At 34.2% G+C, this 27,181-nt stretch overlaps 1 protein-coding gene across 2 annotated transcripts in view; it reads right to left on the bottom strand.

Annotated features, from left to right (window-relative positions):
• Positions 1-27,181, bottom strand: part of LOC149549771 (acyl-coenzyme A oxidase 3, peroxisomal-like) — a 59,453-nt gene that overhangs the window by 3,698 nt on the left and 28,574 nt on the right. For both annotated transcript variants that reach the window (XR_016354139.1, XM_089793036.1), the window contains exons 2-8: positions 23,781-24,123; positions 9,124-9,241; positions 8,910-9,017; positions 8,650-8,822; positions 8,452-8,551; positions 8,098-8,172; positions 7,843-7,973 (exon numbers count right to left, since the gene is read on the bottom strand). Coding sequence is in view for 1 of the 2 variants with exons in the window: in XM_089793036.1 (XP_089649162.1) it covers positions 7,843-7,973; positions 8,098-8,172; positions 8,452-8,551; positions 8,650-8,822; positions 8,910-9,017; positions 9,124-9,241; positions 23,781-24,123 (1,048 nt within the window). In the remaining variant the exon portion in view is untranslated. The remainder of the gene's footprint in view (positions 1-7,842; positions 7,974-8,097; positions 8,173-8,451; positions 8,552-8,649; positions 8,823-8,909; positions 9,018-9,123; positions 9,242-23,780; positions 24,124-27,181) is intronic.

Raw genomic sequence — 27,181 nt, 5'->3', positions numbered from 1 at the left:
TTGAAAACTTGATTGTGTTGCCCCAAAACATCAGATGAATATTGTGTCTACATTTCACAATTGTTTAAAAATTCATTTCATGCATTTGATGCACGTTTTCCACTCAACTGATAAGTGTCCATGTCCATTGCACTTGGTAAACAAAAGTTAGAGATTAACATTTTAAAATGCTTAATCATTTTGCAAGGTTTTCATTATTTAATTTGCATTGTGAAATTGAGACTATCAAGTATTCCTTGATAGAGCCAATTTATCAGAGTAAAATTTTTAGAACCGTTAACTCATAAAAGAAATTTGTATTGATGTTTGTAGTTGACATAAAAATAGTGAAAAAGACCTAAAATGTAATTCATACGACATTTCCACCCATATATAAAAGAGAACTAAAAGAAAACGTATCAATATCCAAGTGAGAAAAAACAGTCAATTTGAGTGGATGAAAGGGGATAAAGCAGTAGTAACATATTTTAACTCCAGAGAATCAGAGTTAAAACTAACACCTATGTATTTAACTCAAAACTTAAATTAATAGATGGTGGATATCTCAAATTAGTATATGTTCTACAAATTTGGTTGTGTGTGTTTTTAAGAATATTTTAAGAAATTATCTATTTTCAAATGTTCAATAAAAGTGCCAAGTTTTTGGCTTTCAAACAATTTGGGTCGACCGAGATATTGCTAAGTCCAAGTTTTTCAACCTTGCACTACATCATACACGTGTATGCCAAAATATAGCAGATCCCTCAGATAATTGAATATTAGTTGCAGAATACTGATTATGAGGCCCTCCGATGAGAATGTGACACGCCAATCTCACAACACTAGAAGGATACTACGCATAACCTATTATGAATATATGCCCATTTCCCAAAATAACATTTGATTTTAATTTATTTATTTTTGTTTTTTAAAAGAGGTTGCTAAGATCCATTTTGCATCCAAGAAACTTGTGTTGAGATCGTTTGTGAAGGTTTGTGAGACGCTATCTAGAATGGTAATCAACCCTAATTGGAGCATATAGAGGCAATCCAGCACTACAAGGGAAACACATATTAGGGAAATTATACTAGATAACTCTTGGTGGGATTGTGTTGAGTACATCGTCAATTTCATTGAGCCTATATTGAACATGATCCATTATACTAGCATAAAAGGGCCTTGTCTGGGTGAGGAATGTGATGGCATTATCACAATGATTGAGAGTCAAGTCAACACAAATGAAAAAGAGAAAGATCTTGAAGAAACATTCAAGGAACTGCAGCAAATCATTAAATAGAGATGGAACAAAATGACTACTACTTTGCATCTCCTTGTCTTTGCATTGAGTCCCAAGTACTATAGTTAACAGCTCCTTTCTAGCACAAGAGTTGCCACATTTAGATATTTTGAAGTTTCTCAAGGGTACAAGGTATAACCCTTTGCAAACAATTTCACCAAGGCACACGACCTATAGTGAAGATTGAATTCATGAGTTTTTCAAGCACAAATTATTATGGTCTTGAATCTCTTTGGGACAAGCATAAGGTTGATGCTCCTAAATGGCAGTATTTTAATGGAGAATCATATTGGCACCTACAACCTCTTGCATCAAAAGTTTTATCACAAGTTTTTAAATCTTAAGATTCTCGTCGATGAATTCAAATTTAAATTTTATTCATTACCCTTCTTTAATTTAAAAATTGAAAATCTTGATAGGTTGCTAGTTCACTTTCATCTTGGAGGATTGGAGCACGTACTTCTCTATCCAATCAATAAAGCACAATAGACTACACTCTCAGAAGGTAGAAGGCTTGGTCTTTGTGCATTAAAACTTGCAGCTCCTCGCAAAGAAAGAAACTACCTATAAACAAGCAGACACAGAGGAGAAGGATATTGATCTAGAACATGCCATATTGGATATTCTAGTTTCCCATCTTGCTGCACTTGGAGCTGGTGATGACCATGAGCTACCTAGTGATCATGAGACATGAGAATGCTAGTACTATTGCCAATCCTTGTGCTTGTGTGAGTGCCAATGCTAGTGGCACCACTTGTGGTTCTAGTTTACCACAACATATGGAGGATTATGATATTTGATTTGTGATGGCTGATTCTTGACAGTGATATTATTATTTTGAGCCAAAACATTAATATGGTGGTGTATTTTGCAATGTTATTTTACTATTAGTATAGTGGTGTATTATGAACTTAATTACTGCTGCACATATGCATATATCTTTTATTTTTATATGTTTTTTATAGATGAACCAAAATCTAATCCAACCCTCAAAAAAAATTGACCAAACCCACAAACCCGAACCTTGAACCCATAACCAATCTTGTACTAGCAACCAACAGCTTAGACATCGAGGAATCAATTTGGTAATGTTGGATTTGTTATTCAACATGTGTGTTTGTGTTGAAGATTGTAGCTGCGGTAGAGATCTTTGTCTCTTTTAATGAAATAAAAATGTAATCATTATAACCGTTATGGTCATCTTCAGCTGAAGAAGACATTTGTGATAATATTAAATAAAGAGACATGTGCCAAGCATCATGCGTAGAGGCATGCATATGGAAATATGAAGAGTTTTATATTTGGAAATTGAAGAGACCTTCAATTGTGTAATGAAGAGTCTCTCTATTCTTGATCTATATTGTATCAAATGAAAAACATTGTGCTTGATCATTTCATTATCAATAAAGTGATTTTTTTGTGGTGTGGTTAAGGTTTTCCCTTCATGTGGAAGGGTTTTCTGAGGAAAATCTCTTGTGTTATTTGTATTTGTTTTATTCTTATTATGTTTATCTTTATTTCTAGCAAAACTTAATGTGGTATCAGAGCCAGGTTTGATAACAATAATGAAGGAAGCATGTATGTGTTGAATTTTGGTAACTACGTGATAGATTTTCATACTTCTCTCTGAGATTCTCTATTGCTGCTATACATCATCCTCTTCTTTGTCACTTTCGTATTGCCGTATGGTGTTGTGTCATTATGTTATTTGGATTGGAGACATCTATATGCCCATGTTTTTCTTCCCTGACATTGTGTGCTCAAAATAATGCTTGCTGTCATCTCTTCTACCTTTCTTTCTATTTTTTGTGGCTTCATCTCTTCTAGACACACTTGGAGTTCTTACATATGACTTGTTACCTTTGTTGCCTATGTGTCTTTGTGTCACTTTTATATTGCCAAAAGTCTTCATCATGTCTACCCGTGATCTTATTTGTTTGTGATGGTGGAATCATGCGTTCTCTCCGACAGTTCATTTTGTTATGAGCATTTATTGATGCAGGGGCATCCTTGGTTTCTTAACTTTCCTATTCTTTTCATTTAGTGGTTGCCAACTAATAGTGCTTACTGAGTTATAATGGCTACCGAGTGGCTGTGGTGACTGAGTGGAAGACTTGACCGAGTTGCTAGTTTCAATCGAGTTGCAAATGATGCCAAGTTCCTTGTTGGTGTCAAGTTCCTTGTTGATGCCAAGTTCCTTGTTGGTGCCGAGTTCCTAGTTGATGTTGAGTTCCTTGTTGATGCGGAGTTCCTGTTGGTGTCAAGTTCCTGTGTATGTCGAGTTCCTATTGGAGTCAAGTTCCTGTTGATGCCGAGTTCCTATTGACATTGAGTTCTTGTGTATGCCGAGCATTGCCGAGTGTTAGTATTTGCCTTGGTCCTTCTTTGATCGAGTTGTCTATGTCTCGTTCTAGTTTGAGCCGACTTTGCGCATATTTAATTTGGTATTTGTATTTAATATTTGTTGTGAGCTGACTTGTGGCTTGGTTACGCATTTAATGTAAGGGTTTATTTAGCTAGTAATTTGTAACAGGCCGACTTGTGGCCGTGCAAGTATTTAAAGGGGTCTTGGGTAGAGTCTTAGGATTATTATGTGATGATGAAGAGGTAGTGAAGCCGGGAGAAGTCATTTAGTTTAGGAGTCTTAGCGTGGAGTAGCTTGGAGGTAGAAGTTCGCATTTGAGTTTGGAGATCTGTTCTTCTTTGAAAGATGTATTCTTCTTTGTAATGGTCGTAACCCGGAAGGCCGTATCCAACTGTTGGATGTAAACTTCTTAATTCAAATATATGAAATTTTGTCTCTCTGGATCTAAATCTCGTTCCTCTTGTTCATTTTCCACTCTGTGTTTGTATGTTGGGATACGGATTATCTCTAGTAGGGGTACCTTCGGATTTGGATTCTTGCTGCATCATTTATATTAATTAATTTTGGACTGTTCATATGGTAACGACAGTCTTTGTCATTTCATTTTTTTTCTTGATGACAATCACACATTTGGTCATCGCTTTGCATCCTGCCATTCTGAAGTAAGGATTCTCTAGTTGAATTCAAGGAAAGAAGGCAGAAGATCCATCATAGGAGGGATGCTCATGTTGAGGTTGGATTGCATGGTGGAGATGAATGCAAAAAGGGATTCATATGCCATTATTGAAGATGCGAGGAACAAGATACCCGTGGTGTCTCTAATCGAGTCCAATATTTTTCCTTGGAATCATATAAGAGAGTTTCTTATCCATTCCTGGCATCGATCATGTACAGTTCGTCTACTTGTTCTGCATTTGATTGCCAAACATGGTACAAAAACTCTATTCTTTTCTTGTTATCGAGTCAAGTTGGAAAGTATTTTTTTTATTCTCTTTTTCCCGATCTACTTTTGAAAGTATCTGCGGCTTCATCTATTACAGTGAATAGGGCAGTCTTTTGAGCCTCATTCTTTGTTTCTTATATCCATAGAATTTAACCTCTTTCCTTCAAAATCTATTTTTTGAATTAAATTTATTCTTGTCGTATTTCTGTAGTTATCGTATTTATTTATTTTTTTCTCTCCACATTCACCCTCTTGCCTGGTTCTTAATTGCCCACCTTGTTGGCCTAGTGTTATAATTTTTTTTATTCATCCGAGTTAAATTTGGGTTGTCTTAGATACATTTTGATACTTTTATTACTTGAACTCATCCCATTTTAAATCCATTTCTTCATCATCATTTGTTCCAGATGGCTTGCCCAAATATCTATAGTTCAGATATAACAACCCCTGTTTTCTTTCTTTGTTAAAATAAAACACAGTCCATTTTGCATGCTCAATGAAACGTTGTTATGTCTATATCTTATGAAGTACAAGTTACCAAAACCTGGTAATCTCTCTTTTATGTTGAATTAAAAGATAATATGAAAAGCATTTGGCTACTCTTACATACTGTATGTTTCTGAGAAGTTTAATAAATTAGTGTAAGCAATTCTTAAATTCACCGCTATGACAGAGATATCTTATGCACTACCAAGAAATTTCATGCAGCATGAACCTTGTAGTAGACAAGTTAAAGAATAAGTATGGGATTGCTATTCATTGTCATGTTTGGAGCCTGTAAGTTGCCTGTGGTGTGTGATAATTTCTTGTATGACTTGATTATGTGTTTGGGCAAAATCCTGGAAATTGTAGTTTTAAAGAGCTTTATGTTGATGATATTCTGAAGCTATGAAATGATATCTGACTGATCCCTAAATCATCTAATGCTACTTTCATTGTAATATTTCAATTTTTACATTTTGCAATCAGTTTGGGCAGTGAGAGTATCTAATAGAAACAAGGAGGCAGGTCTGAAATTCAATTTTGAGAAGGGAGTAAAGATAGGCACCATTTTTGATAAACCTCCTTGTATTCAAATGGTCCAAATTTGGTTGTTCCTTCATATGTGTCTTCTACTTCGAATTTGGCTATAAATTCGAATTTAGAGTTTTCTTCTGTTGCAATTAAAAATACAACCTTTGCCAAGTTTGTGACCAAAGAACACTAGTTAGATTGTTTGGAGGCACTGATAAGGCAATGCTTGCATCAGTATGATAAGAGCCAGAGGATTATAAAGAGATAATTATTGATCTTGAACTTTCGTTAACAACACAAGGAATAGTGTTTTCCTTGAGCATTGATCTCTATATATCTCTTTACGATAGATTGATTTTATTAATCTCTCTTGGTTGTAGGATGCAACATGAAGCAATGAGATGAGGACGCTGCTTGGATGGTACATATTTAGAGGGAGATGTTTCAGCTTCAGAGGGAGGTTACATCAAATATTTTACTGTGGTGAACAAAGTTGTCCCTTCTGAGAGGGAGTCTTTGTTGAGAGAGAATCCTAGTTATTAATGAGTTTTGTTGTGAGAGAAGTCTGAGGTGAACTCCCTGTTCTACTCTCTGCGTTGAGACATGGTGGAAATGCATTCTTCTCTGGGAGAAGTTTGAGGTGAAAGCCCTTATATCCACCCTCCGCATTGAGGCATGGTGGAAATGCATTCTTCTCTAAGAGAAGTATGAGGTGAAAGCCCTTGGATCCACCCTTTGCATTGAGGCATGGTGGAAATGCATTCTTCTCTGGGAGAAGTCTGAGGTGAAAGACCTTGTTCCACCCTCTGCAATGAGGCATGGTGGAAGTCATGTGCATGACTTAATTTTATGTTACTATGACGAATTATGTTATGCTGAGATAACAAGTTTTTTATGAGATTCTATGTGTTTAAAAGTTATCATTGACAATTCTGGTTGCAACTGTGTAACTACTATACTAAAGATCTCTCTCTTGCTAAGAGGGAGTGTTGAAGATTGTAGCTGCGATAGAGAACTTTATCTCTGATTTTATGAAACAGAAATATGATCGTTATAACCGCTATGGTCGTCTTCAGCTGAAGAAGACATTTGTTTTAACATTTGAGATAATGTTAAATAAAGAGACATGTGTCATGCATCATGCGTAGAGACATGCATATGGAATTATGAAGAGGTTTATATTTGCAAATCGAAAAGACCTTAAATTGTGTAATGAAGAGTCTCTCCCTTCTTTATATATATATATATATATATATTGTATCAAGTGCAAAATTTTGTACTTGAATATTTCATTATCAATAAAGTGATATTTTTTGTGGTGTGGGTGGGATTTTCCCTTCAAGTGGAAGGGTTTCCCGAGGATAATATCTCGAGTCATTTGTATCTGTTTTGTTCTTCCTTATTATTGTTTATCTTTACTTCTGGGCAAAACTTAACAGTTTGATTAGCCCTTGAAGACCTATAGGTGTCTGCAAGAAAAAACAGTGCAGTTAGAAAACAATGTGTGATAAAAGAATGACTTGGCATTCCAAGGCATTAATGCTTCATGTTGAAGGGGTTATCACTGAATGTCTTGTGTAACCAAAGTGTCTTTGTAAATTTATTGCAAATTGAGATGAAGTGAGAACTTTAGAAAGATAACTGACATTATGAACAATCTTAAGCTGCCACATACACGAATCTCTGTATGGATGGAAGGACCGTAACAGTCATGTGCTCTTAATCAGTCAGAAAATTGTTTATAGAGTTGAGAATGAAGCAGTCATGTGCATACAAGGTATAGACTGTTGTACACACTGTAGCATGAGTATGTTGTGGAAATCAAATTAAAGTGAACAAAAAGTAATTATCGGTATTGTTTGGCAGTATGGCTAATTCCTAATGGGAGTGGTAACGTGCAGAACATAGTTTTCCAAACACAAGCATAGATAGATCCATTGCAAAGACAATGGTGAACTATCCTCCATATTCTTACCTCCACTATTGTCCTGATTGAGTTCTTCTTGTCAATATTACTGGCATGCATGCGTACTACACCAACCATTACTTAGTATTATGAAATGGGATGAACTCAATCAGTGAAAGCACTGGTACATCCAAAGCAAACCCTTGTGTTCAAATCCACCCAGAGATTTTATAAAGTATTTGAATTCCATGGTGATTGAAAAATAAGATAATCATTTATGGCATATTGACCTGAGCCCAAGGTAAAAAGTACTACAAAATATATGCACAAACACCTACGTTTTAGCTAGCAAAGGAAGCAAGCGCCGCTGATGTGAAGGGTAGTCAAGCAACAGTACTTCTGGCTCCTTAGGATGTAGATGAAATGCTCGTCTTGTTAGAGCATATTGAATTGCAATTGCTAATCCAACCTGTCATAACATCAGAAGTAAACAAAAAGACAAGATTAAGATTTTTTTTCAAATTTTATGACATCAAATATAAGATTTTTAAAATGTGAAATCTGCACATTACAACTACTTGTAGATACCTTACCTTAGATTGATACAAAGCACCAACTGCAATATTCACACGACCAGATGTTAGAGGCGCCATGAAAGCTCCAAACCTCTATATAAATGATTGAAAATATAAATATCCATGTAAGCTAGGACAAAAATATAACAAACATAATATCAGAGGCTCTATAGATCTGACCATTGATTTGCAATCATGTAATCAAACTTAGCCTCTGCACATTAGCATGAGACTCGAACATAATCATACGTTAGATATACATGGAGTTTGAAATATTAAGGTAGTCCTAAAATTAAAACATTATATATGTCCACATACCTAGTAATAGTTTTTAGTGTATTCTGAGTAGGCATGTATTTTGGCAGGACTTACCTGATCAGAATCATTTATTGCACTTTGGTAACTACCATCTGGAGATACATCAGCAACAGAGTTCAACATATTTTCCCATGGAATACGCAAACTGTCAAACCTGTAAGAGGTTCCATAAACTAATTATGTCTTGCCTACAAATATACCCACCAAAAAGTTCGATTCATTGAAAAACATGTTTTATCATCAACTTTATACCAAATTCGTCCATTATCAACTCCATTTGCGCCAATTTTGTGACCGCAGTCAGCAATTCGAATCCCTGGGCAGACATTCCCCTCTTTATCTCTTATTTGTGCAATAAATGCATGCACACCTTCATTTCTTCCGTCGATAATAAGTTGGGAGAATACTACAGCATGAGTGCCATGCTGAAAAATAAAACAGAAAAGTAAAACAAATGAACCACTCATTAAAAATATTAAATCCATTCAAACCAAAAATCATTTGTCAGTTACATTTGCAGCTCCTCCAATCCAATACTTCTGAGCAGACTCACAAGGCGTAGTGATTATGAATTCTTTAGTTGAAGGATCATAAGCAGTGATTGTTTCAATTCCTCGGACCTGTATGATGCAGAGTGGCAATGTTCAAGGCCTTTTTTTGAAAGATGAAACCAATATATCACAAATAAGACTCGAAAAATAGTAAGTGTTCAAAATTTTCACATACATTACTACCATGTCCAAGTTCAGTCATAGCAAAGCATCCTCTAACAACATAATCTTCTGTGTCCTGCAACCACTTTTGATGGTGTCGCTTTGTACCAAGAAATCTAATTGCACTACCCCTGCCACAAGAGGACAGACAAGATAAAACCTTGGCATAAGGGTTACAATGAAATAGTATTTTCATTTAAAACTCCTCTATTTATGAAATTGAGATAATCTATTTACACAGCCTATTCTAGTATAAATAAGTTTGCCTCTACATTTTTATTTCAGAAAGAGAAGTCCTTACAATCGTCTACACAAGAACTACAGCTCACAGAAATTTCTAGTTCCATTAGACACTATTGTAGACTAAAAGCTTAGAAACTGATATCCATAAAATATGACATGATCAACTTATCACCAACCCTTGATATAGGGCAGATAAACGAAAATGACAGATAGTTCAATGACTCAAATAAAAAAATGTTGATAACACTAAAAATATTCTTAGGAAAATTAAATTAGCTACGAAAGGAGATATGCATGATGAATAATCACAAGTGCATACAAGCATACTTACCAAAGTTGCTAGTGACCTGGTGAATCCTTATAAGCTCCACAGAACTAAATGAGGCCTGCAGACCTGTTTCAGGGATTCCCCAAGACTGGCAAGCCTCAACAAGTCTAGGCCAGATTTTTCTTTAAATTCACATTTTTAAATTTTATCTTCACATTTTTTTGAAAGTGTTAATAATGCACCAAGTTTTCTACTGAGACAAAGTCCAATAAAAAATGAACTTGTCAAGTCTGTGCTTAGTACTATGAAAAAATGTGTTTTTTTAATTCCATATATAACTTGTTTGTATGTAACCTATTGAAATCTACTCAATTCTGTATACCATACAGCTACTGAAACATTCAAAGATGATTTATGAAACTCCCAAAAACTTAAACAAAAAACACACCCATACAAATTGTAAAATACAGGTTTTTCCAACCAAATACGAATCAACTACTTTAATAATTAACTGATTTTGATTCACATGACAATGATTTCTACTAACAGAAACTAACTGAAGAAATCCCTTTTCAATATAAATTAAATGTTCAGCTGAAATTTCCGGAAAAACAAAATGAGATATTTATGCATTGCTAATAATTAACTACTTTCAAATATTCAATAGGAAATAAAGTAACAACTATTCTTAAATTGAAATAACTATCTAAAATACAAAATGAGATGTTTCTTCTAGACATTCTACTGGAAATAAAGTATCAGCTATTCATAAAATAAATGACTTTTATCTTGAAACAAAGTAACTATCTATTCATTTAAAGGTTTTAAGAAGATACAGTATAATTGAAGAAATTTCTTTAACTTGTTGTTCAAGCCTCAGCATTGGTGAGAGGAGAAGCATTGACATAGGCTTAGCCTCCCAACCGGGGGCCATTACTTATCCCCACACATTCTAAATAAATAGGAGGGCCCTCCCTACCTCAAGGTCGGGATTGGGATGTTCATAAGTCCAACCATCAGAGCAACCCAGTGGGTTGAAGTCCCAGGAATTATTCTCCAAAATAACTGAAGCATATGGACATTCAACAAAGATCACATGTTCGGCACATTCACCTAAATTCCACCTTGGCCAAGGGTTTTCAATTGGGTCTACAAACCCAATCTCCACCACCCGACTTGACAACTTATACATATCTGGAACATGCATGAGCTTTTGTATTTTTAAACTTCTTATTATTATATCTGATGTCTTTCTTTCTTATGCAGATTGTCTACGCCTCCTCACCATTTTCAGGCTACCAAGCCAATGATTCCTAGGTGCCTGCAAGTTTATATTCTTGACATTGATTTACACCTTCTTCACCTTTGATTACTTGGTGAATTCCTCGGTGTTCATAATACCATCTTACAAAGAGGATGCATTTATATCTTGAATTGAGATATAGGATTGGTATACATTCATGGCTAAATAAAAACATTATTACAATGCAATCTCCATATTTTAATTCTATTATTTATCTTCTTGAATTCGAATCATACACATATAGAAGTGTTACGGAATCTATGAGTTATTGACATGGGAAGTATGACTGAAAAAGGAATAAGGAAAATATGAATTTCAACACGGCATAATGGGAGTGGTATTCTATACTTATGCTACAGACTCAGTGATTTAAATACAAGGTAACACATGAATTGCAACACGGCATAATGATAATGGTATTCTGTACTTAAGCTATAGACTCAGCTTTTTAAATGCAAGGAAAAAAAAACATGATTTATCAGAGGTCTTACGTGACTCTTCTATTGCAAACCACTAGCTCTGTTGCTGGGTATTTGTCTAAACCTTCTGTCTTGTGAGCCGCGACAGAGATTGAGGAGATATGTTGGTGACGGATTTGTGAGCAGAGAAAAATATCGATTTCCAGACTTAGTAATTTGAGAACTATCTCTAGCAAGGAATAATATGGAGAAAAGAAAGAATGAATCGTTCTCGAGTATGAGACTCTAATAAAAAGATGAGCTTGACTATTCGGCTCCCTCCAGTTACAAGAACCCATTTGAATATCCTTCAAATTAATTTAAAAAGAAAAAGAGGAAAGAGGGAAGGAAAGAAGAAAAATCGGAAGTTAAAGGGTTATTGTTATTTTATTATTATTATATTATTTTCTACGTTCATGTGTACATATTAATAAGGTGGCATCATTAGATTATGATTTATAATGTATTGGTGTCACCTTATTTTTATTTACATGTGTTCGTATTAGAAAATGTTTAATAATAATTAAATAATAATAATATTTGATAATTCTTTTAAAGGTAAGAATTTATGTTTATTTTATATTATTTATTTTAATGTTCCTTTTATAGCTCATGCGGTTCCATCATGTAATATGTTGTCAAGTCCTAGTAATTTTGCCAAGATAGCTTTTAGGAAAAACCTGTCGGTACTGATGATTGGGCTATTCGACCATCCCCTCCGATGACCCCGTTTGGCAATGCTTCCCCGCTCTTTTCAATCTTCTTCCTATAATCAATCAAAACAACATTCTCGCCAAGACATCAATTCAAGATTTATAAATTGCTAATTCAAAATCACCTTAGTGACCGTTTAGATTTTCATAATCGTCAAAATAACTTTCTTCACATGTTCATGAAAATATATCATCATCATACATGTACTTCGACTCTAAGTCACAAGGTTCAAGTTCGACAAGGATGAAGTTCGGATGAAGTTCGACAAGTCAAAAAACTCGAAAAAAATTCGACATTAAATTCGCCTCATGTAATTCTCAAACAAATATGTTATTTATCATTATTATTATATGTTTGAGTTTAATGCAAGGAACTTTTCAATTCATAACTACAATCTATGTCATAGGGTTCGCCGAATTTTCGGCTTGAAATTCGAAATTCAGTGAACCCTAAAAAATAAAATAATAAATCATAAAATTCACCTCAAGTTCGTACGGCTGATATTCTATTGTCGTTTTGCAGAAATATTATTTTATTGTGGGGTCGTTTTAGGGTTTTCAACTTTAAAATGTTATAAATAAACGCTTTTGGTCATTGTAAATACATTACAGGTGTTTTTGGCGTTCGCTTTGTAAGTTTTTGAGGCTTCTAAGGCGATCATTCCTGAGGGCGTCATCTGCTGTGAAGGGCTGAAACACTGTTGGAAAATCGTTTGTAACCACTGGAGGTTGGAGGAAGATCGTTGGGGGTTGGCTGTAGCGACTGATTGAAAGCATTTCAATCTTTAGACAGAGGCTCACGCAGATGACAGAGGTAGGCATAATGTTCATTGTTCTGCATAATGTTCATGTTCAGCAAAGTTTTTTAGGTTTTATAAATGTTATAATGCCTCCGTCCGCTAAGGTTTTATAAATGTTATAAAGTTTTAAAGTTATGTTTTAAAAATATTGTTTATTATTATTGTTATAATGTTATGTTTTAAAATTTGTTTATTATTAAAACTTTTAAAAATATTATAATACATAAAGTTATAAGCTATAAATATTAAAAGTAAAACAATAATAGAATATTTTAATAAAATAATAATAGGTTATTTTAATATAAAATATTAAGATTTTAAACATCAAGTAATAGTAGATTTATATTTTAATATAAATATAACAATATTTATCATAAAACAATAATAAACAATAGGATTTTATATATATTAAATTATTATATAAATATTTAAATTAAAATATTATATTTATTTTCGTAAGCTTTTAATATTTCCTGTGTAATTATTTAATTTTGTATGTATTATTTATTTTTAAAGCAAAGTGCAAAATAGTTTGACTTAATATCATAATTTATTATTAATAATAAATATTATTAATTTATTTATACTATGTAATTTTTATTTATTATTTATTATTTGTATATAAAATAAAAAACTAATGCATATTAAAACATAGAAAAAGTATTATGTATTTACTTTATATTTTAAAACAAATAGATTACTCAAGTGGTTTTGTTTTGTTAGATTTAGATTTTACTTAATTGTTAAAAGTTTAATATTTTTTAATTTTAGAATATTTTTTTTTTATAAGAGTTAGTTTAAGTGTCTAGTTAATTAAAATAAAGTTTCGTATTTATTCATGTTTCATTATAGAGTTTGAAATAATTACTTCTTATATTTCCTTTTAAAGTCTTCAAGAAAATATTGAATGCTTTTTAATGTTAATTTTCTTTTGCATCATGCAAGCTGTAATTGAATGACTCCCGCTTTTTAATGTTAATTTTCTTTTGCATCATGCAGGCTGTAATTGAATGGCTCCAAAAAAATCAAAGTCTGAAGTATGGAAATATGTGACAAAAGATGGTGTTGAACTCTATTATACTAATTGTAAGAAAGATTTTACAGGAAGTCTAACAAGGGCAATGGTGGGGGTACAGGAGGAGGTGTTAGAGCATGTCCAAATGTGACTGATACAATGGTAGCTGATATAGAGAGAGAACTAGCCCTTTTGAGTGAAGCTGACTGAAAAAAGATACAGAAAAAACAAAGAATTCAAGAGGATGTGTCTAGGTTCACATCTATGTCATCCTCTAGTTTTCTCAAGTCTACATCCATAGGTGCAATAAAACTGAGTGGAACATTAAACAGCTTTTGGAAACCAGTAGAGAGACAAGAGGTTGATGATGCATGCGCTGATTATTTTTTTACGACTGTTGTCCCATTCAATGCGGCAAGGAATCCCCATTTCTGTAATGCAGTTGTGAAAACAGCAGAGTTCGATAAAGGCTACACACCTCCATCTTCAGAAGCTTTAAGAACAACTCTTTTAGAGAGGTCCAAAGGTAGAGTGATAGGAAAGTTAGATGTGATCAAAGCTTCTTGGAAGGCAACAGGTTGTATTGTATTGAGTGATGGGTGGTCAGATATATGTCAGAGGCCTTTGATTAATGTTTTAGTGGCTTACCTGAGGGAGTTGTGTTCTTGAAAGTGATTGACACGATCAATCAAAAGAAAACTTCAACATATATTTTCCAGATATTAGAAAAACTATTATTGAAGTGGGCGTAGAAAATGTGGTTCAGGTGGTTATTGATAGTGCAGCAAATTGTGTGGGAGCTAGGAAGCTGATAGTAGAGAAGTACCCACAGATTTATTGGAGCCCATGTGCAGCCCATTATTTGGATTTATTGCTTCATGACTTGGCCAAGTTCTCATGGATACATGAAGCAATTTATAGAGGGAGATAAGTTGCAAATTTCATTAGAAACCATCATCTCACCTTGAGTCTTTACAAGAAACATGCATCAAGAGAGTTGTTGAGGCCTTGTGACACAAGGTTTGCTTCATTCTATATCACATTGAGGAGAGTAATTGAAGAAAAAACAGCTTTGAGATCTATGATTTGTTCTAATGAGTGGGAAAATTCAGCACTTTCTAAAAGTGCTAAGGGGAAGAACATAGAGCAAATCATTTCAAACAACAATTTTTGGGAAAGTGGATCAAAGGCTTTGAACATATGTGGTCCAATTGTTAATGTTCTTCGTATAGTGGATGGTGACGCTCCTTGCCTTGGCATGCTTTATGAAAGCATGGACTATTGTAAAGAAACCATTTAGAGAGCATTGAAGAATGTGGAAGTAGAGTACATGGAGATATAGGAGGTAGTTGATTTCAGGTGGAAAATGATGCACACACCTCTACATGCAGCAACTTCCTATTTGGAGCCCAAGTTATTTCGTATTGATAGAAAAAGTGATAGTGAAATTATGGCAGGGCTTTATGATGCCATTAGCAATTATGAGTTGGATCAAAACACTGCAGCTTTGATTAGGGACCAATGTTGGAGATACGAGAAAGCAGAAGGGATGTTTGGAATGCAAGCAGCACAATATGACATGGCATGAGCTGAGGTAGCTCGGTATAGATGGTGGATGAGCTATGGGGCACAAACTCCTAAACTACAATGCTTTGCCGTTAGAGTATTGAGTCAGGGAGCAAGTTCATCAGCATGTAAGAGGAACTGGAGTTGTTTTGACCACATTCATTCTAAAAAGAGGAAAAAGTTGCTGTACGGAAAGTTCGGAGATCTTGTCTATGTTTGCAGCAATTTGAAATTGCTCATGAACCAATCAGCAAAGGACTCCACATCTTCTTCACAAAAGGGAATTTCAGAAGACATGGCAACTGGACCTCTAGAGAAACCAAACTTCTTGGATGATGAGCTAAGTAGTGACACTGATGATGATTCTACAACGGATCAGCCAAGTGCTCTCGAAAACCTAGAACTTTTTTGAAGTTTAATAGTATTGACTTTTGACTATAATATTTTGACAAGAACTATCTTCGTACTTTTGCTAATTTTGAGCTATTTGAAGTTCTAAACTTTAAAGTATAAAATGCTGATCTATCTTTTGGATAGTCAAAGAACTTTGTAATCATGATTTCACATGTTTCTTATGGGTTATATCTTATAAATGTGATATTTTTGTTGTAATGATTTCAAATCTATTTTGTAATCTCAAACTATTTTGATTATATATTGGATATATTGTTAGACATGAAGAGATGTTTTCTATTGTAGTCTAAGTCACAAGGTTCGAGTTCGAGTTCGAGTTCGACAAGGACGAAGTTTGGATGAAGTTCGACAAGTCAAAAAACTCGAAAAAAAATTCGACATTAAATTTGCCTCATGTAATTCTCAAAAAAATATGTCATTTAGCATTATTATTATATGTTTGAGTTTAATGCAAGGAACTTTTCAATTCATAACTACAATAGAAAACATCTCTTCATGTCTAACAATATATCCAATATATAATCAGAATAGTTTGAGATTACAAAATAGATTTGAAATCATTACAACAAAAGATAATACATTTATAAGATATAACCCATAAGAAACATATGAAATCATAAGTACAAAGTTCTTTTACTATCCAAAAGATAGATCAGCGTTTTATACTTTAAAGTTTAGAACTTCAAATAGCTCAAAATTAGCAAAAGTATGAAGATAGTTTTTGTCAAAATATTATAGTCAAAAGTCAATACTATTAAACTTCAAAAAAGCTCCAAGTTATCGAGAGCACTTGGCTGATCTGCTATAGAATCATCATCAGTGTCACTACTTAGCTCATCATCCAAGAAGTCTAGTTCCTCTAGAGGTCCAGTTGCCATGTCTTTTGAAATTCCCTTTTGTGAAGAAGATGTGGAGTCCTTCGCTGATTGGTTCATGAGCAATTTCAAATTGCTGCGAATATAGACAAGATCTCCCAACTTTTCGGACAGAAACTTGTTCCTCTTTTTAGAATGAATGTGATCAAAACAACTCCAGTTCCTCTCACATGCTGATGAACTTGCTCCCTAACTCAATACTCTAATGGCAAAGCGCTATACTTTAGAAGTTTGTGCCCCATAGCTCATCCACCATCGATACCCAGTTACCTCAGCTCGTGCCATGTCATATTGTGCTGCTTGCATTCCAAACATCCCTTCTGCTTTCTCGTATCTCCAACATTGGTCCCTGATCAAAGTTGTAGTGTTTTGATCCGGCTCATACTTGCTAATGGCATCATAAAGCCCTGCCATAATTTCACTATCACTTTGTCTATCAATACAAAATAACTTGGGCTCCAAATAGCAAGCTGCTGCATGTAGAGGTGTGTGCATCATTTTCCACTTGAAATCAACTGCCTCCCATATCTCCATGTACTCTGCTTCCACATTCTTCAATGCTCTCTAAATGGATTCTTTACAATGGTCCATGCTTTCATAAAGCATGCCAAGGCAAGGAGCATCACCATCCACCATACGAAGAACATCAACAATTGGACCACATATGTTCAAAACCTTTGATCCACTTTTCCAAAAATTGTTGTTTAAAATGATTTGCTCTATGTTCTTCCCTTTACCACTTTTAGAAAGTGCTGAACTTTTCCACTCATTAGAACAAACAACAGATCTCAAAACTACTTTTTCTTCAATTACTCTCCTTAATGTGATATAGAATGAAGCAAACCTTGTGTCACAAGGCCTCAACAACTCTCTTGATGCAGGTTTCCTATAAAGACTCAAGGTGAGACGATAGTTTCTAATGAAATTTGCAACTGATCTCCCTCTATAAATTGCTTCATGTATCCATGGGAACTTGGCCAAGTCATGAAGTAACAAATCCAAACAATGGGCTGCACATGGGCTCCAATGAATCTATGGGTACTTCTTTACAATCAGCTTCCCAGCTCCCACACAATTCGCTACACTATTAATAACCACCTGAACCACATTTTCTACCCCCACTTCAATAATAGCTTCTTCTAATATCTGGAAAATATATGCTGAAGTTTTCTTTTGATTGATCATGTCAATCACTTTCAAGAACACAACTTTTTCAGGGGAAGCCACTAAAACATTAATCGAAGGCCTCTGACATATATCTGACCACCCATCACTCAATACAGTACAACCTATTGCCTTCCAAGAGGCTTTGATCACATCTAACTTTCTTATCACTCTGCCTTTGGACCTCTCTAAAAGAGTTGTTCTTAAAGCTTCTAAAGATGGAGGTGTGTAGCCTTTACCAAACTCTGCTGTTTTCACAACTGCATTACGGAAATGGGGATTCCTTGCCACATTGAACGGGACAGCACTCGTAAAAAAATAATCAACCCATGCATCATCCACCTCTTGTCTCTCTATTGGTTTCCAAAAGCTGTTTAATGTTCCACTCTGTTTTATTGCACCTATGGATGTAGACTTGAGAAAACTAGAGGACGACACAGATGTGAACCTAGACACATCCTCTTGAATTCTTTGTTTTTTCTATAACTTTTTTCGGTCAGCTTCACTCAAAAGGGTTAGTTCTCTCTCTATATTAGCTACCATTGCATCAGTCACATTTGGACATGCTCTAACACCTCCTCTGTACCCCCCCTAATACTAAGTGGTCTCTTGCCCTTGTTAGACTTCCTGTAAAATCTTTCTTACAATTAGTACAATAGAGTTTAGCACCATCTTTTGTCACATATTTCCATACTGAACTTTGATTTTTTGGGAGCCATTCAATTACAGCTTGCATGATGCAAAAGAAAATCAATATTAAAAAACATTCAATATTTTCTTGAAGATGTTAAAAGGAAATATAAGAAGTAATTATTTCAAACTCTATAATGAAACATGAATAAATACGAAACTTTATTTTAATTAACTAGATACTTAAAATAACCCTTTTCAACTCTTATAAAAAAATAAAAAGTATTCTAAAATTAAAAAATATTAAACTTTTAACAACCAAGTAAAATCTAAATCTAACAAAACAAAACCACTTGAGTAATCTATTTGTTTTAAAATATAAAGTAAATACATAATACTTTTTCTATGTTTTAATATACATTAGTTTTTTATTTTATATACAAAAAATAAATAATAAATAATAATTACATAGTATAAATAAATTAATAATATTTATAATTAATAATAAATAATGATATTAAGTCAAATTATTTTGCACTTTGCTTTAAAAATAAATAATACATACAAAATTAAACAATTACAAAAAGGAAATATTAAAAGCTTACTAAAATAAATATAATATTTTAATTTAAATATTTATATAATAATTTAATATATATACAATCCTATTGTTTATTATTGTTTTGTGATAAATATTGTTATATTTATATTAAAATATAAATATAATATTACTTGATGTTTAAAATCTTAATATTTTATATTAAAATAATCTTTTTTTTTAAATTAAAATATTCTATTATTGTTTTACTTTTAATATTTATAGCTTATAACTTTATGTATTATAATATTTTTGAAACTTTTAATAATAAACAAATTTTAAAACATAACATTATAACAATAATAATAAACAATATTTTTAAAACATAACTTTATAACTTTATAACATTTATAAAACCTTAGTGGATGGAGGCATTATAACATTTATAAAACCTAAAAAACTTTGCTAAACATGAACATTATGCAGAACAATGAACATTATGCCTACCTCTGTCATCCGCGTGAGCCTCCGTCTGAAGATTGAAAGGCTTTCAATCAGTTGCTCCAGCTTGCAGCCAGCCCCCAACGATCTTCCTCCAACGGTTACAAACGATTTTCCAATGGTGTTTCAGCCCTCCACAACAGATGACGCCCTTCAGAATGATCGCCTCAAAAGCCTCAAAAACTTCCAAAGAGAACGCCAAAAACACCTGCGATGTATTTACAATGACTGAAAGTGTTTATTTATAACATTTTAAAGTCGAAAACCCTAAAACAACCCGACAATAAAATAATATTTCTGCAAAACGACAAAATATCAGCCGTACGAACTTGAGGTGAATTTTATGATTTATTTTTTATTTTTATAGGGTTCGCCGACTTTCAAATTTTGAACCGAAAATTTGGCGAACCCTGTGACACAGCTTCAACTAACTCATTTCACATGATCGGAAAGAATTAAATTGATATAACGGCTATAATTAACTAACTCACTTTCTCATGATCGATACAACGACTATAATTAGCTAACTCATTTTCACATGATCAGGAAGAAGTAAATCGATACAACTATAATTAACTAACTCACTTTCTCATGATCGATACAATGGCTATAATTAACTAACTCATTTTCACATGATCAGGAGAAAGAAATAAATCGACACAACGGCTAAAATTTAACTAACTTGTTTCACATGATAAAAAAAAAATTGTTTCAACAGCTATCATCAGTTTAAAATTTTAGGGCAAAATTTGAGATGTAACACAAATACACTTTTAAATTTTGTATGTACTCCCTATTGGCACCCCATTTCATTGTCTCAATTTGTATTGTTTTAGTCTTTTGGTTTGCTCTTTTCCTACACTTGTTCATTATTGATAACCAACCTAAGGAATTCTAAATGAGCAATTTTGAGTTATTTGTGCCTTGGCTATTATATCTAATTCTTTTTTTTGCGACTTAAGTTGAAACTCAAGCTACAGAAGCCAAAGTTGACAGTTTCTATGTTGTTGGGGTTTTGGTGTTCCTTCTACCACCATGCTTTCCCTATCAGCATTGAATCCCTAATAATACCCTTGTAAAATTGGTTAAGCATTGAGTTTGCTAGCATCCTCCATAGCATCATCCCCTTTTTGTATATTTCCATTCACCTCCCCTACAGTTGACACTTGTCCTTCATAAAGCGCCTAAGTGTTTAATTCGTAGGAGTTTCGGAGATATTCCATCGATAGCACCTTGGCATGTAGTGTGTATCCTTCCCAATTCCCAATCCCTAGCTCATTCCCTTCACTCTTTCAAAATTCCTCTAAATCATTTCATCAAACTTTCACGGTTTCACATCCCTTCTTGATGTTTCCCCAAGTTTTCTCTTTTCATTAGAGGTCAGATTTTCAATGTTCTCACATCATTTTCCTCTTTGGCATTCTAGCAGGTGGTAGCACAATGGCCTACACAAAGCAAAGGCAATAGTAAGGCTTGTCAAGGTTTTGGATGATTTAACGATTAACCATTTTTAAAAACATGAAAAGCCCAAGCCCAATACTTTGTCTATAGGCTCTAGAAGGTATTATTTTGAATAGAAAGTGTCATTAATGCTCACTAACACCTGCAACACCAAATATCAATACAAGGAAGCTACAAACGGGCTTTAATGCATTCTGGAGTGGATTGAGCAACAAAGATGATGCACATGCCTCAATTATTTCCTACAAGTGTCTTTTTTGTCAAAACACACTTCTTAGATCATGATTTTCAATGAATTTGATGGGTGTTTGCACCCATTCTCACACTCCAAATCATAGTTCCGAAAATCGCCCAAAAATCGCTAGAATCGCCGATTTGGCGAGTCGATTCAACTAAGCCGATTTTTTTTGCCTCTTGAATCGGAATCAGTGTTTTTTGGGCATGAATCACCAATTCAGGCAATTCATGCCAAAAATTGCCTGAATCTGCCCTAAAAATTGGCTATAAGTTAGTAACTTACAAGTTTATTATTTGCTTGTCAGTAATTTGTTTTTCTTGTAAGAAGAAGAGAGTAACAAGGGTATTTACAATCGAAAACCTCTGTACTACAGTTGTGATAAACCACACAATAATGATACACAAAATGACCCTCTGCTAATAGTTATCAGTATCACCATAACATCAACAATGTTCTGCTACAGTATCAAAGCTAGCCACTAGTAGTTCAAATTCCTCACCAAAGAAAATACATCCCATTGAGATATCAAAACGTCGCTACAGGAAGTCTCGTCTATTACATAGCGGTGACACTTCATTGTATTAGCCACATACACAACTATTACAATATTGTTGCCTTTCTGATGACCAAAAGTAATGCAGACATAAGACTCTTGGCATAAGACGGCCACACATGCACATGCCATTATGATAACTGATGATGCCCAAGAATAAGACACTTCAACCATCCAAACATCCAAGGTCTTCATAAAATAACAGGACTGATTGAATGAGGTCTTTCAGCCACTGAGCATATGTAACATCAAACACTGATGGAGATGACAATTTAAGATATAAATAATCATCACAGGTATATATAGGGACAATCTAAAGGCTTTCTTTAATGTAACCCACAACAAACACATTGCCTTGGCAAGATTACTGGGTGTTTTAAATACTACTACTATATTGATGAAAATTTGATTGTTAATAAATGCCATATTTCGTCTTCAGCAAACCTGGAAGTTACACTTTGTTAAGTTTTTTGTGCAGCACAGTATATTGGTTTCATAAATATAGGAAGGGTAATGTTTAATAAAAGATTACTGGGTGTTTTAAATACTACTACTATATTGATGAAAATTTGATTGTTAATAAATGCCATATTTCGTCTTCAGCAAACCTGGAAGTTACACTTTGTTAAGTTTTTTGTGCAGCACAGTATATTGGTTTCATAAATATGGGAAGAGTAATGTTTAAACTTGAATATTTTATCTTCTTTGGTAGGTTCTTTTGAGATGATCTGATTCCTTCGCCTGAATCTGCCCTAAAAATCTGATTTTTTTAAAATTTTGTTTACAAATATTGATACGGAATCACTAAAAGACATACGTTTCAAACTTTCATGGATCTTCATCTTAGATTCTTACATACATTTATGATTTGATGTCTTATGGATCTTCATCTTACATACATTCTATGATTTGAATCATTATGATCATTTGATTTCTATTTACTTCAGCTAGCCTACAATTTACATTTTACATAACATAGTTACGTATGTGATGGATTTTATGTTCCATGTTTATGTATGTTAAGTTTTAACTTCTATTTAATGATGTTATAGTGTGTTTAAGTTATATTCAATAAAGGGTGCATGAAATAAGTTTTAAATTGTTAAAATCTCTAAATTTAAAGGGTTTTTTCAAATTTGCCGATTCATGGGTGATTCATGACCGATTCATGATTTGATTCGGCCTTGCCGATTCCGATCCGATTCTGATTCTTGTTACTTTGCTCCAAACCCACAATTCATTCAATGCTCAAGTATGGCAGGGGTCAAAGGATTGTTGTTTAATGCCTCTTGGTGGATAAATCAGATTTTCAAATCTGGGCATTGAAGGAGCTCGTAATTAGAGTTTTCTTGTATACAAAAATTCTTTCAAAGCTTTTACAAGGTATCTTCTCAAAACAATAAATGAATGTGTAGATATGTTCATGGATTACTAAGTAAAGTTGTTTATTTTTCTGCAACTATCTATAGTTTTCTTGAATGTATGTGTAGACTACAATGATTGATAACCTTTAGATGTTTGTTATAATCTTAAAAACTCTATTTGCTATACTTTGTATGTCTGATATTATTCTTAATTGTTTCATGCTCAAAACTATTTTTTTTTATAATTCTGCTTGATGATGTAATGTTATGACTTGCCTGTATGCAGATTTATTTTGGTAACAGAATCTCAATTCAAAAAAATAATGTGATGAATTCCAATTAGGTTCATTGGTTCCTGAATCTTCCTTTAGTTCATTTGGCTTTGTCCCAAACATAAATCATATATATATGCTTTTTCAAAATCAAAATGCAAATGCATATATGACCACATGAAATCCCATCCTTAGCAAGCCTAGATAAGTAGCATTAACTTTTTCATCTCTTATTAATGGGGAGCAACAGGTGAGTCAAGAGCATGCAAACGGATAGCAACAAACATCTCTTACCACACATAAAACTGTACGTTAAGTATTATGGATAGTGAATGGTCATATATTCGCAAAGACTCAAGTATCGCGGCATGCCTCTTCCTGTCATGCTCTGAACTTGTGTTCGTCAGCCAACCTTTAAAAATACCCTTCTCTACAAGATACCGAATTCTCTTCATGGTCATTTCACGCTGATGTTCCATTGGTTTATCATAGTCTGGGATAGCATATACTTTGCCAGCTTTCTTCTTTGTAATGAAGAGATCACTGCTAGCCATCAAATTGAGAATACAGTCACGATCTTCTACATTGTGACCATGCATCAATTCTCTCAAGGCACTGATATCAAAAGTGGGTTCCTCTGTATAATGTTGAAATAGATATTAGAATCAGTCATCAGAATATAAGAATCACTAAATGGATAGATAAAATGTGCTAATGCCATGGAATAGGAGTAACTTTCCTAATATAATATCAAAGGAATGATGATTAAAACTTAAAACGGATATAGAATTTAGAATTTAGTATTAACATTTTTATAAGCTTAGTTGACATTTCTAAGAAAGAGGTACACAATTAAAAAAATCTAAATAATATGTTTTGCAGTCATTATGTGGAGGGTAGATCTGGAATTACAAAACCATTATTTTTAAGTGTGTATTCACTAATATAAACCAGGAGTGTCGGAATAATGTTTTTGGCTATGTTACCGAATGCGTCCTAAGCATCTGATGCAGATGCGCATTGGATGTGGATGCATGCACTAATGTGCTTGGATGCGTGCTAGTAGTCATTGGAAATTTTCCTAAACAAGATGGTGTATTTTTTTTACTATCAATTGGCATTAGGCATTGATCAATGATGAAGTATCATACTATCAAATGTTTTAGTTTTACAATTTTGTACGCCTTATTAATTGTTTTATATATTATTGTACACACACACATCCAAATCCCCAAACAAATGTTCCATGCATCCACGTACTGGGTTCTCATATGTGCATTTGTAATGTCCCCATCTTTTTAGCATCCCAGTGGAGTTCTTAGCCTTTACATTCTTCGAAGGCTAAGTGAAGAAATAAGGAGAAATTGATTTAATTGATTTCTTATAAAGTCATTAAATAAATTAAAATTAAAAAGTGACTTTTAATTAAATTAATTTAATTTTTCACAAGCACAAGTAATTATTGTATTGGAAAGGGGGGGAAGCTTCTAGAAGTACAACTAATTATTGCCTTGGAAAGGGGGAAGCTTCTAGATAGTGCAATTAAATAATATTTTATTCACTTCTAGAAGGTTGAAGGAAAAAGAATAAATAGGGAAGGCAGCCTCATCATTGAGCATCGAATGTGTTGCCATCTACTCTTCCGAATAGGTAAGGTTTTCTGCAGTTGTTATATTGATTGTCGGGAATGAACACTCCCATTGATTTGCATAACTGAGTTGGTGAAATATCTTCCGAAGGGTCGCGACTATTGGAGAAGACAAACCAGTCTTTTCATTGTGCCAAATTTGTGGCCTAGGGCCAACTTTGTGGAGTAAGGAATAAGTTGGAATTTGCTACAGGAAAATTCATGTTTTTCTAGCAATTCCAGGATTTAATCTACTACAATTTGCATTGTTTGAGAGGAGATATTTAGTGCATTAGTAGGGTTTGTAAAATCTATTGTAATCTGATTTATATCAGAATTTGTTGCCCTAATGTCTTATTGATGTAGATGCATATTTTCTTATTTGTAATCAGTGTTATTCAAAAACAATTGCATCTTCATTGTTAGTTGTTTGGTGTGTTCTTTGGAAGCATATTTGTTAAAGTTTGGCATTTAGAAAGCAATCAAAATTTACATATGCAATATATCTCTTGCTTGCAAAGTGTTTGACGAAATGTCAAACAATTCAATTATTAAAGAGTTTCGTATTTGTTGAAGTTATAACTGGATGGGGTTATTACATTGATATTCACGGTCCGTGGGAGATGAACCATGTGGCACTAGCTATCCTTGTGGAATTATGCAAGCCGAGCTCACATAAAGGATACTAGACTATGCCTGTCCCCAAATATGTGCTTATGCGGAAGCTTTAATTACAGATCTGAGATCTCCCATTTCAAATGCAAGGTAAAATCAAAACATAACATGTGCAATGCAAATAACATGGACCATAAGATTTGATGGGGCAATCTCCCCAAGTATGCTTGATTCAAAAGTAACCAACTCACAATGAATAAGCGAATAGGATGCAATGCTAACAAACACAAATCACCTCCAATATTAGATCAGCTAAAGCCTCTTAGCTGTCCTTATTACAATGAGGTCCATGCTCATGAATAAAAATACAACAGTCCAGTATACAACTTTGACAACCCAATGATCAAGACCAACTCCTACATTTGTTGTCCTTCGCTGCTCCACTGTCTATCACCGAACTCCGAATTCACTAATTACTGCCTTGATCCCGAATTCCTTGATTGCTCCTTCCCTGGATGCTTCGATGCTTTGCAATGATGAATGTTGTGCTTCCTTTATAGTGGATTGTCTCCATCTAGCCATTACAGATTTGGGACCGGACCCATTTTAACTCCCCATGCAACAACACCCATTACATTAAGGCTGGGACCTAAACTGCCCAGGTCAGCCACCAAGGGAACGCTGTCCAAGGATTTAATAGAAACCCCATCGGTCATATCTTGCACATCAATGCATCATCAAGCCTCGACAATCTCCACACTTAGCACTATGCCCAAGGTGCGGACCTAAATTACCTTGGCTTCACAAAGTGTTACCAAGTCAGCCGTTCGAATTGATAAACTTGGCCATGAAGTCGTTCTCAAAGTACAGACCCCTTACATCCTCCCCCACTAAACTAGTGTCGACGTCCTGGATGCCTGCACAGCCTGCATTGTGATCGGGAGGTCCAAACATGTAATCCTTAGTTTTGCCTGATGGAGTCCCTACGCAGAGGGAACCCAACATCTCCATCTGTATTGATCTCGGTTCTGACTTCTTCTAATTTCTAATATGACTCTTCCATGTGATCAACTCGATTCTGAGGTTTCGTAGGAGTAGGCGGGTTAAACTCCCAGTTCTACACCACCTGTTCATACCGACTCGAGATCTCCACATCTCTTTATTGCCTCATCAAATTCAAGTTGTTGACTTCATGTTCATCGAATACCGCATCTTTTGAACCAGATAAAGCATTACTATCCCGAATAGTCATGGTTTGATCTCGATGCCAATCTTCATGAAAGTCAATGTAATCAATGAAAGCTCCGTCTAGGTCAAGCTCAAAGTCTGGTGTCTCCGATCTGTGGTGAGTCAGATCACTTCGAAGTATATCGATCCAAAGTGGCATCAGATTTAGAACTCTGGTAGGATCAACTGACTCAACCCCATTTACTATTATGCCAACAACACCATC

This window comes from Cupressus sempervirens, chromosome 7, assembly GCF_028749045.1.
Source record: "Cupressus sempervirens isolate cs-2001-9-10 chromosome 7, ASM2874904v1, whole genome shotgun sequence".
NCBI lineage: Eukaryota > Viridiplantae > Streptophyta > Pinopsida > Cupressales > Cupressaceae > Cupressus > Cupressus sempervirens.
The sequence above is the reverse complement of the archived record's forward strand: the minus strand, read 5'-3'. Positions and strand labels throughout refer to the sequence as shown.